A 12234-nucleotide genomic window follows, 5' to 3' on the forward strand; every position below is an offset into this window, starting at 1 on the left:
TTTCAATACCTTTGAGTTCCAGGCTGTGGGAAGGCCAATCCTTAACACATGAGCCAAGGTTTTAAAAAAGTTGTGGTTCATTACCATCACCAGGACCAAGGTGTGAAATCCCTGCCGCACCACAGCCTACTACCATTTAAGCTATTGAGGTCACCTGAGTCAAGGTGTGAGTGGGGGTTGAAAATGCCTGGAAAAGGATAGCCCCAAGGGGACAGCCCTAAATACCTGTGACTATGATCCAAAGAAGCTTCTTGGATGAGAGGCAAAATGTCTTCACGTACCTAAAGAAGTCCATCTGCCTTGTTTTGAAACACGCTGGGCTACCATGACCTGGATGACACCAAGCTAATGGAAACTACTGAATCTCAAAGTTTTCTTGGGAGATAATACAAGATGATTGTAATCAAAGAATAGATTACTCAGTGAAATAGTCAGTTTTGTGTTTTTAATAGTTAGGGAGGTGTTTCATGTTAGGAGAATCTACATATCTAAATTAAATTTCTATAGATTGATGCATAATCTGTTCAATTCCTGAACATGAACATATTTGATAATTATCCTGAACAACAGAATCTGAACAGCCACTGCAGCACCATTGATAGTCTGACTTTTAAACGATTCACATGTACAGAGACATGCTGATGACAGGGTAAGAGGCATGAAGCTTAATATCAGCCCATATATGTCAGTCTGGTTCCGGCCTGCCAGGACTGCCCATTACTGTGAGATGTGTAATTGTCCACGGCCTCAGTCAGCCACACACACACGCACACATAGACCAACTACAACAACAACATAATCAATAGGACTATTTGTTCATTCTGCACAGTGCTGATGTTGTGAGGACAGTCAATAATGTCGCTGATGGGAACGTGGATGGTTACACTCGTGACGCTTTGTCGACGCTCGTATATTCTTCTTTTAGGATGGAGTGCAATTAAAATAAAAATGCATGTGTTGTTGTTGTCATAACATGGAGCTGTTTATAGATCCGTCCTGGTACTCGATGTTTGAAACTGATGAAATGTATTATTGAGCTTGCATGATTTCCAGAAATAGAAGCTGGAGTGTGATTGGCTCTGTGTTCAGTTTGTTGTGGAGAGCTGATATTACCTGACCATGTTTCCCCGAAAAGATAAGCAATGTTGCTGGCACAGGATTCATTAGCAGCTCTTCCTGAAACATAAAAACAAACAAACAAACAACAAAACTATGATTCCCAAACAAGAATCACTGTTAAAATGAGGCTTTCTATAGGGAAAAGCTGTGGAGTGACTCCCAAGAGGTTCATTCTGTTCATCTGGACGTAGCGTTTTTCAATTGGAGAAATGTTCTCACTTTCAGCAAAATATGCTCAGCAAACAATTTATCAGAAGGTTGCCATGAATGGGTGCAGGAGCCCAACCAACTAAAAAGGAGTGCTAGGAAGTCCAAAGAGCAACAGTTCTTGAGGATTTAGAAGGTCTCAACAGGTGAAATCATTGGTCTGTATAGTCTAAAGAGCTTGAAGAAAAGCGACTGGACTTCTTTAATCTTTGTGAAGGCGTTTCACCTCTCATCCGAGAGGCTTCTTCAGTTCTAAAGTTTCAGTTCTTTTGTTTAGTATCTTCACGAAACTCAAAGAAGTCCAGTCAACCTTCTTTCCAAGCTCACTGATCCCTGTGTTATAGTATGTACTTCTGGTAAATAGCATAGACCACAAGCTTATTGTAGTGGCTGACTAGTAATGGACCAGTTAACCGATGATAACTGAGAGGTGGCAAAGTGATAGTTTAAATGTAGTTCACCTGACAGGACAATGGGGGCACATTGGATGAAGAAAAATAAATAAAAATGCTGCAACCAGTATTTTAAGACCATGACACTTATGATACCTGTGTGTCAGAGTTGGGAAATTAAAGAGAGCTTGAACATGTGATAGACTAATCAAGAGCTACTGTATGAGGGACACAGCCAGACTTTGATAGATGATCATGTAGCCAGTTGTAGCTCCCTAGGGGTTTTGGATTTAACGGATTCACTAGTGTAGGCCGGCACAAGAGCTGTTTTACAGCTCAGCAGCTGGATCACTGTTTCGCTCTTTAATCGAGGATCAGTATTTACTGTCACAAAGGTGATGGCTACCGATTGCACAAAAGCCTTTCGATTCCCAGTGCTGCAACGGTGTGCGTCGCATGGTGCGCCCTTTGTTTCGTTTATGTGTTGTTGTTGATTTTTTTGCCTTCTGCAGTGCGATTCACAGAAGCAGTCCAAGTTTGTTTGTTATTCTGCTCGCACACACACACACACACACACACACACACACACACACACACACACACACACACACACACACACACACACACACAGAGAGAGAGTGTCTTGGGATAAAAGCCATATCAACGAATCGCATTAACATTTTCTTTCACCATTTATTAATTCACCAAATACAGTGAAAATGGCATCATAATATACAATGACTCATTCTTAGAATGTCATGACATTTTTGTTGCTTTTTTGCTTCATAAAACGATGTTTCATTATTGAAAATATTAAGGTTTCATGCACAACAAACCATATCCAGTTTCTTTAAAATAATGGTACAAAATGAACAAAAAAAATCAAAAAAAGAAAAGAAAAAGAAAAACAGAACAAAACAAAAACGGTAATGTCCAAAAATCGATCATATAACAACATGTTATTTGAGGATACTCGTAAACAGTGCAATATACTCTAAAACTGCCATTTTCTAACAAATTCATCAACGAAGCTCAAGTCACAGTATACGATTTCTTAATAATAGTTTAACATTGATGTGTGCAAAAACCCCAGACACATTCAGTTAGTCTTTAAAAAATGTGCGACATCTGATATAGAATGAGACCAGTCCAACTCCCCCCAAAAAGTCCTCGCTTTGCCTCTCTGAAGGCCAGTCTCATTCTGTATATCCTCTCCGTAATACAAATATTCCTGTTGATGAATTCTAAGACGATAGACTAGCATATAATTTAAATAACAAATATTTAGATATAAAAATACAAATATGACTTTCGTTAAAAAGAAGCGTGCCAGGGTAAGAGTGGTGGCACCTGCGTTGGCACCGGAGTGAAAGTTCATGCAAATAGATGGAGAGAATCTTTAAAGTCATCGAAGACGAAACACAAATATTTGCAAAATCTAAACAACCAAATTATAGAGAGCAAATGTTTTTTCCCATCAATTTCATGACTGTTATTTAAAACATTACTATAATGTCCGTGTTCCTGCTGGCCTCTGTAGATATCTGAGCATTTGGAAATGCAAAGAAAAGATTAATTTTTAAAGAGATATGTGCAGGTGTAAATCGGCTACATGAAGGTGTCAGCCTGCACCTTTCACCACTGATGGGTGATGCAAGAAGAAGAATGTAGCCTTGTTTTTTTCAATTAATCTGCAGCCTATTGTTGTTTAAGTGCCAAAACAGAAAATATTCACATTGCACCCTCCTATATATATCTATATATGTATTTATATATATATTTGTTTGTTTTTTTCTTACATACAACGTGTCTCCTCTATTTAGCAGACTGTAGAGTTTTGGTTGGTCTGTTTTCAAAAAGCATTAGCAGCAACAGGAATGCATTGGACCGGTGCTGAAAGGACAGCTCCCTTGAATGCACCGTCGCCGATTGAATCAACAAAGCAGAGCCTAAAGGAGGGAGGGAAGGTATTGGAGGGGGGGAGGGGGATGTCTCGGAGCTTAGCCTACCTACTGTACAACTTATTGAAATGGGGCTGGGATTTAGCTTCAGCCTCTAGTTGCAGTATTTTTGATGCTTACAGCGCTTTAGGGGGGGAAAGGAGGAAAAAATAGAGATGGTCGTGAATTAATGACAAGTTCATCCATCATTAAAGTCAGCAGAGGTTGAGATACAGAGCGGGGCCCGCCATCTCAACATCCTGCTGCGCAGCTGTAGTTAAAATCGGGATTCGTTTGGAGAATTGCCAGCAATCCCATGATAAATCTTGGTCTTTTATTTTTTTCCTCCCCAGAGTCTCTCTGTCTCTCTCTTTCTCTCTCTCATCTTATTCTTCCTTCCTCTTCCCTTCATCTCTTCTCTTCAGCCTTCTCCGTTCCCTTTTCTCTGCCTCTTTTTTCCTCTCCATTTCATTTCATCACCCCATCCTCGCTTCGTGCCGTCGTGATTTTTTTCCTCCCCGCACAATCCTCGAACATGCACAGCCGACAAGTGCTTCAAATCGGTGATCAAAATTAAAAAAGTCTGCAAGGCATCGGTCACGTTTAAACGCCGGGCGAAGACTTGTCTGTCATCCCCTTCAGGACTTCATCTATTCGGTCGTCCTCGATGACCACTGTGGAGGAGAAAAAGAGGAAGAGGTTGTTTACTCAGAGCCACAATCAGAAGTCACGATTTATTTTGGGGGGTATTGCGCACTAAATAAAAGTAAGTTTGGGCAAATGTGGCCCTTGTGCGCTTGCACGGTGAATTATTATTACTATCGCAAATCCCCAATCCCCGCACACACGCACTCGGTGAAAACAACTCATTCTCGAGCCATTTCTTTATTATTATTATTAATATTATTTAATCCCTTCGTTTAAACCCTACACTTGAGTCGATTGCATCACGGGGTGTGTCCTTGCATGAATATTATCGCTGGTGCGTGAATGTAAACAGTCTGGATGTCGTTCACGACCAGTGACACTTGTGAGAAAAACAACAACTGCGGTGCATTTTGCATCGAGCTGCTGGTAATCACGGAAGATTCTGGAAACGACAGTAATGTGGGAACTTAATTCCAAAGTCACTTAAAGCGCCATTCATACAACTAGCTCATTTTTGCGCAGCGTATATAATTCTGCCATTCTTTGTAAATGTCAAGCGTCTGAATTCGTTTTTACCTCTTTTGGCTCTGCCGATCTGCCCGAGCTTTGGGGGTCTTTTTGCCTGCGACGCTGCGAAAAAGGCGCTTGTGTCCTGCAGTCCGCAGCTAAAGGACATCTGGCTGACCTCGCTGTCCGCCCCGTAGCCGCTCATTTTCCCCTCGTTGTATGGCAGCACCTCAGACATCGTGGAACGACAGTGAAGAAGGGTCACCAGCTTCGGGAAGTTCTTTAATTTTTAAATCAAGCAAAAAAAGTTGTTGAAATTCTTCCCCGGTGGTGCCAGTACAGTTCCGTCTGAGAGCGCCGTCTCCTGCTGCGATCCTCGGTCTGCGTGGATGAGGGGAGCCGGTGCGTGAGGTCCGGGTGCTTTTGTGGTCTCTCTGTGGTCTCTGGATGTGTTGCAGCGGCAGCAGAGGAACCGAGCGTGACTGTGTGTGCGTATCTGTGTGTGCGTGTGAGAAAGAGAGAGAGATGTGTTCGCCTGTGTTGCTGGCTGATGTCTGGCGAGGGAAGTGGGAGATCCCGGGATCATAAAGGAAACCCAGGCAGAACGGTGAAGTCATCCATCCGGGTTTGAAGCTGCGAGAGTGTGGCTGTGTGTAAATGCGTGGGGACTCCGAGGGGTAGAGGAGCAAGACTGACATCAACAGGCGAGAGACGAAACTGCTAGATACTGACACAGCCTCGTGAGGCTTCGAGAAGTGGACTTTTCCTAAGGATGTCTATTCATCCTGTAAACTCAGGAAAGCGCTTAATGTGGCACGTTATAGTCTGCATTTCCCTTCCATAGGTTACCTTTTTTATTGTTCTGCTTTTCGAAGGGGAATAAGTACTTTTTAATTTCAATTAATTTTATTTGTATGTACTTTATTAGTATAACCGTTTTATGTTTATTTATTTGGCAGGAACGATGGACAATGTATACCCTGTGCCAGATGCAGCTAGAAGATGTAAGATTTAGCTGGGTGGAGGCTTGCAATGCAATGTTCGACTGACAAAAATAAAATAATAAAAAACACTTTCTATACATAAAAACTTTAATAGAAATGACCCCCCCCCCCTTTTTTTTTATGTTAGTGCTAACAGTAACAGTTTTTATTCCATTCAAAATTCAGACTTTTCCACAAACTTGAGGGATGTTTGCTTCTTTTTACTACTCTCTGCCAACAAAATGAAATGAAGGTGTTACCCAGCAGATGCTCTCCAGATGCTGTTGGATGGTGGATAAAAATCTGACTGAACTTTTCTTTATTCAGAATTTCATCACACTGTAAAAAAAATCCGTAAAAATACAGTACTATCTACTGTATAAACGTGAAGGAATTTTCCGTATTAGTCATTTACAGGTATTTTTCTGTATTTCTCAACTACTGCAATGCATTGTGGGAAAAAGAACCCAAAAAGGAGGGAAAAGTAAGCGCAAGAGCAGCCATTAGGCTTCTTTCAGGCTTCATCTGGATTTTGGACTCTGAAGTTGGAGAAACTGCCTTCAAATTTCTGTGGTAAGTATTAAAACTCATGTTTCCTTTTATCAAAATAATAATTTTCAAAAGACTCTGCGTTTTTATTTAGAAAGAATTGTTAATTTATTTGTTAACTGGTTTCGGCTGTCTCCAGACAAGTCAGGAATATTTTGCTGACTCATTTTTAAAAAAATAATTGTTATTTAGGTTTAACATGACTTAAGCTTTATTTTAGTTAATGTTAAAATAATTTTTACTGTGATACCACCAGTTTTGCCCTTCAGTGGCTGAACCAGTTTTCATAAATATTATAGTTAGCTGTCTGTGTCTCTCTGGGTATTACACAGCTGTGACTGCTAACTAGCTAATTAGCGAAAGTCAGCGATGTGGATAACTGGGGAAAGTGAGAACTTATGGTCCTAGAAATTATTCTAGGACTCTCATAAGTACTGTATCAATACCCGTGTTTTACAGTTGGCTCTACTGTACACTTTAAAGGGTTTCGGGCAAAGTTACACTAACCCTAGTTTAACCCTCAGACCTTCCCGGCTGACGCTAGCAAATGCTAATGTAGCATTAGCTTTTGCTGATGATACTTTAGCAGCACTCTGATTTGGGCTGCTAAAGTAAATACTTTTAGCTAGCTGACCAGCATAGATTATTTCGGTGGTTAACAGACTGTAGTGGTAATATTATTGAAATTATAGTTTCACCTCACCACATGTCTATTTTGTAGCACATAGAAATGTTTAGTTAATATTTATAGACAGACACATTTTCCCTGTAACTGTGTTTTTACTCCAGCATTTGTTGAAAATGTAATTTATGAAATGTTGAGCAGCATTTCTAGTATGTGGAATATTTTTGTCACCCCACTGTGCAAATATGATTAAATACTAATAATTATTACTAAAAAAAATTCAATAATAAATCAATAATAACTATTTCTTGATTGAACTATAATGTAAGCGCAGTGCTGGTGTGCAGGGGCTTTATATGCCTTGTCTATATCAAGCTTTTAGCCAAATATAAGCAGAGATATTTGTATCTTTCTTAAAAATCCAGATCCTTACAGATTATTTGAGAAATGGTTCAACAGCTATCACTACTTGACTCTAAGCCCTGCAGTGGAAAAATATCCCTTATTTCACCTTTGATCACACACTTTGGTTTTCCAGTGCAGAGCAATGAAAGACTTCACCAAGTGAAAAAAAAGATGAAGATACAAGCTGGTAATAATCCAGAGCAGCTGGTCTCAGGAAATGAAGAAAAACCCTGACCACCTTCTCTACAAACACAAGGTGAGTTTAATGTTGTGGTTGATTTCGTTTTTCAAGGTATGTATGTTACTTTAATTATAAACTGCTTTTGTTGCAACAGAATGGTGTTATGTGTATGCAACTCTACGTGAATTATAATCCTTTGTAGGGCTGTGTGATATGACCAAAATCTCACATCCCAATATAAGACATTTCTCTCCTGATAACGATATATATCACAAAATAGTGCATTTTCTGTAAATTCTGTGATTCTCGGGCAACTCGACTTATGTGAAGTGTTTTCAGTTGGGCGTCGTGTACCTGGAGTCGAGTGTTTTGACCGATGCATGAAACTATACATTTTTAGACATGAGTTTAAACGGCTGCCATTTTCTTTCTGAGTATTTATTTCACGGCGTGCTGCGAGGAAAAGCCTGTTCTAACGTTTGAGTCTAAGGATTATTTTGAGCACCTGACGGCTCTTTTTTGCTTTTCATTCGTAAACTCTCTCCATACTCTTTCATGTGATTCTTGTGTAGGTGGTTAAAGAGGTTTGTCGTGTTTGAGTGGTGGTGGGGACCAGTTTGTGGCATAATTTGCATAGTATAGCTTTCTGGGGCGTGTCAGACTTTTCATAACCAAACCATGTCCATGCTACAGAGGTAGCCCCTCGTTTAACAATAAGGTCCTCGATTTCTTTTGTCTGGTCCTTCTGATGGAGCTAGCTGGTTCTGCCTCATCCTCGCTGGTCATGCTGGTATTCTCTGTGCCTTCATCTGCGTGGTGACTGTAAGCGCCATTTATAGTCACTTCATGTTTTTATTTGAGGTCATTTGTTTGATGCATATTCTGAAATTTGATGTTTGGGAATAATGTACATCATTTGAGCTTTATTGTGAAAGGTTTATGTGGAAAATAAACAAGCGGACGGCGGAGCCACGCAATGGTTTTACCGTCATTGTTGGTAACGAAAGTACACGTAAAAACAGTCACTTGTCCGTCCATAGTGTGGTTATTTTAAGTATAAGAGAAAGAGAGAACTTTAAGAAATTAATATAGCCACTACAGTGAGCATCAAAATCATGAAAAATATATTGCCATAAACAGTTTATTTTGCAACACCACATAACAAACAATAGTGTATAATATGAAACATACACATTTTTATATTGTCATCTGATATAAATCGTCATATCGCACAGCCCTAATCCTTTTTTGTTTATGTTGTTTATGTTCTAGGTAAAAAATAAAATAAAAATACAAACTTTTTAAAAATGACTTGTTGTTTCTCTTTTTTTTCTCAGAATAAATTGCGACTAGTCTCAATGGCTGACTTGGAGGAGCAACACAGCGACACGTTAATCCCGACTGCTGCAGTTCCTGTATGAACTGAGCAACTCTGAAAATCCAAGGAAAAGCTGAGTGTATTTTACTTAAAGCTCAGGTGGACCTTGATGGACTAACATGCAGGCTGGATTCAGGACTTTGTCACACTGGTATATGAAGAGTGGTAACAAGACTTTGTAGTAATTTGCCTTACTATTGTCTTATTTGTTGTGATTTAGGGTCTGTGCGCACAAGCAGAGGTTTTTGTTTGTAACCGTAACCTTGTTTTCAGAGCCTTGTCTAACATTTAATGGTCATGAAATATGTCAGACTTTTTCCTCTACTTAAACAGCTAAGAGCATTTGAACACCGTGGAGAAAAAGGTGTGCATTAAGGATTTTGAACTATGATGTTTAAGTGTTGTCACTGCTGAGGATGACACAGATCCTTATTCACTACGCTGCTGTTTACAGTTTAACTTTTCATCAGAACAAGCACTTCTAATTGTACTTTGCTCCTCACTGACAAAACAAGTCCAGTAAATACACTTTTATCTTTAAGTTTGGGACAGTGATCTGTCTTAATTTATTTTGTGTTTTAGTTATCATATGGTGAAAAGTCCTGTGGTTATCCATCCGTCCTGTTCGAATAAACCCAAAGTTCAGGAACATCTTCTTTAGATCTGTTCAGTTTTATTCATGTGGCACCACTTAAACAGTCAACAAATTTTGACTCAAGTATGTTATATTTTAAGGTAAAGAGTTGTTCTCAGACAAATGTTCACACAAATGTGAATGACATTCACTTCATTAATGAAGTGAATGTAATTCAGTAATCAAAGGTGTTTGGCTATAACTGACTACATGTGTATACTGTATCATAAGTGGACAGACATGGATGTAAGCCACACCTTAACCATTTGGCTGAGGCAAAACTACCACAAGGCAGTGATTCTAACTAAAAGGTACTCTGGATATTATTAAATGTGAACATATAGTTAAATATGACATTTTTTGTTTGTCAGGTGTCCTGTTTGAAGAAAACACTTGGTAGCCACTTGAATGAATGTAAATAAACACATTTACATGAGGGCAACCTGATTTTAAGGAAATAAAAATGCTCAAATTTGAAAGCTTGTGAGTTATTTTGTTCATGTATCAGCTGTTTAGTAGTTTTATGACAAGATGGATGCTGTCATTATATTTTAGTATAGTTTTAGAGTTGAGGAGAATAAAAGAATATTTAACATTAATTGTACCAATGTTGTTGTGTACGAAGCACAAATTAATTTAAGTTTTAATTTATGAATTTTTGAGTACATGGTGTACTAGGTTGTAATTGCATAGAAATGTACGTTTAAGGATATAAAGAACTATATTTAATGAGTTACAGTGAAAAGAAGTGCTTGGAAATAGTAATATAAACAGAAATTTCAAATTTTCTATTTACGGAAAATATCAGTTAATGATACAGAAAATATACTGTGAATAAACAGAATCTTCCGTTTTATAGCTGAAGGAAATGTCCGTAAATAGTACAGAGAGTATACTGTAAATCTACAGAATTTTCCGTTTTATCGTTTACAGAAAAGTCCGTCAAACTTCCGTAAAAAAACAGAAAATGTACTGGCAGAAAATTACCAGGACATTTTCCGTTTTTCTACGGAATATTTTTTTACAGTGCAGTTTTGACAAGATCCCCAAGACCACTGGCTACAAATGGAAAATGCAGCCCTAAACCATGACAGCACCTTCACCGTGTTTTACAGAAGGCTAAAGACACGCACTGTTTAACTTCTGGACTTTCTTTGTGCCACTGATGTGATGATTTGTGATGATTTCAACCAAAAAGTTCAAATTAGGATTCATCACTCCATAAGATCTGTTGCCAGTGAATTTCAGTCCAGTTCTTGTGTAATTTGTCATACCTGTCATGGTCCGGGTGAGTACGGGGTTTTTCCACTCTGCTGGGCTCCACCTTCAAGCAGAGACTCCAATCAGCTTCCACACCTGGTTCCAATCAAGTCACCAGCATATAAGACCAGCATTCACAACAGACCTCTGCCAGATCTTCTGCTAACTCACGTTAGTGCTAGGCCGCCAAGCCCTTGTGAGAGCCCTACTGCTTTTCTCCTCACCGTGTTTTCTTTGTCATAGGACCCACCTGGCAGTCGCACTTCCCAAGCTAAACTACTCACATCTCCACCTGGACGCTGGTTCTGTCATCTGGTTGCTTCCTTTCCATCATTGGACTACACCTGCCTGCCTCCCTGCCAAGTCCCTCACTCCAAGTATATTCTGGATCCTCTCTGGACACTCCTCACCCGGAAACCCTTGGACACCCCCTCCTCGCATGACACTTTACCCTGCGTAAGCCCTAACCACCATAGTCTAATCCTTCAGCTGTGTTTCACTAGACTGCCACTGACTACTTGTCTCCTCTCATTATAGTGACTGCGTACCTCCATCCAAGCCGCTGCCCCTTTTTCCATTCCCAGGATCCATCCATGAAATCTAGCACCTAGTCATAGCACTCAGAGTTTCATGTTCATAGTTTGGCCTCACAGTTCTCAGTTCATAGCTTCCACAGTTCATAGCATTCTCCGTTCATAGCATTCATAGTTTCCTGCTTTGTAAGTTAACTAGGCACTGTAAATAAAGCACTGTGTTCACACCCGTTTTGCCTCCCTCTGTGTCTGCATTTGAGTCCACACCCACAGCCTGGCCATCTCGGCCCTAACAATACCTCAGTCTTTTCTCCTTGCTTCCCTCCCTCATATACTGTTTATCTGCTTTGGTCCTCAGCATGAGTCAGTGTTCAGTGGCTTAACAAATAGAACAACATCCTTTGAAAGTGTTTAGCTACAAGCGCTGGACTGAAAATGAGTGAAAAAGTAACCAATTTTCTAAGAAAAACTTTGAAAGACTGTCACAAAGCTTAGAGAAGTAAGTCTGTCTTCTTGGAAGTGAAACAAGTGCTATCCATACATTGCTTTATTCTGTGCACTTACCTCACATCCATGGCTAATCTACCACCTAGTCTAACATGCATGTATTTGTACAGTTGGAGGGAGCCGACATACCCAAAAGAAATCCATACAGACACAAGGAGAACATACAAATGCCACACAGAAAACCCAAGCCAGGGATCAAACCAGGAAACGTCTCACTGCACCACTGTGGCGTCCAAGCTTACACAACCCTGTACTCCCAGGCAGTCTCTCATCCAAGCATCAACCAGTCTCGACCCTGCTCAGTGTCCAAGATCAGATCAGAGATCAGGCATGCTCAGGATGCTGTGGTCATAAACCAATTATTCC

General features: G+C 39.9%; 1 protein-coding gene and 1 long non-coding RNA gene across 2 annotated transcripts; one reads left to right on the top strand and one right to left on the bottom strand.

The window, feature by feature from the left end:
* Positions 1-2391: 2391 nt before the first annotated feature.
* Positions 2392-5450, bottom strand: camk2n2a (calcium/calmodulin-dependent protein kinase II inhibitor 2a). Its single transcript, XM_085439173.1, has 2 exons — positions 4883-5450; positions 2392-4332 (listed from the first exon to the last, which is right to left on the bottom strand). Exons 1-2 carry the CDS (start codon positions 5049-5051, stop codon positions 4262-4264), a joined length of 240 nt encoding a protein of 79 aa, XP_085295299.1. The 5' UTR covers positions 5052-5450; the 3' UTR covers positions 2392-4261.
* A 687-nt stretch (positions 5451-6137) lies between these two features.
* On the top strand, positions 6138-10348 carry LOC146687803 (uncharacterized). Its single transcript, XR_014916399.1, has 3 exons — positions 6138-6369; positions 7509-7631; positions 8894-10348. It is a non-coding gene; the product is annotated as an uncharacterized LOC146687803 (long non-coding RNA).
* The last annotated feature ends 1886 nt before the right edge of the window (positions 10349-12234 follow it).

Source organism: Copadichromis virginalis, linkage group LG18 (assembly GCF_057382275.1).
Source record: "Copadichromis virginalis isolate Kocher_CV1m ecotype Utaka linkage group LG18, C_Virginalis_male_GT1.1, whole genome shotgun sequence".
NCBI classification, from domain to species: Eukaryota; Metazoa; Chordata; class Actinopteri; order Cichliformes; family Cichlidae; genus Copadichromis; species Copadichromis virginalis.

Coding starts and splice junctions, on each gene's coding strand:
- camk2n2a (XM_085439173.1), bottom strand. CDS start 5,051: ATGTCTGAGGTGCTGCCATACAACGAGGGGAAAATGAGCGGCTACGGG. Junction 4,333..4,882: donor GATCGGCAGAGCCAAAAGAG/GTAAAAACGAAT, acceptor TCTCCTCCACAG/TGGTCATCGAGGACGACCGA.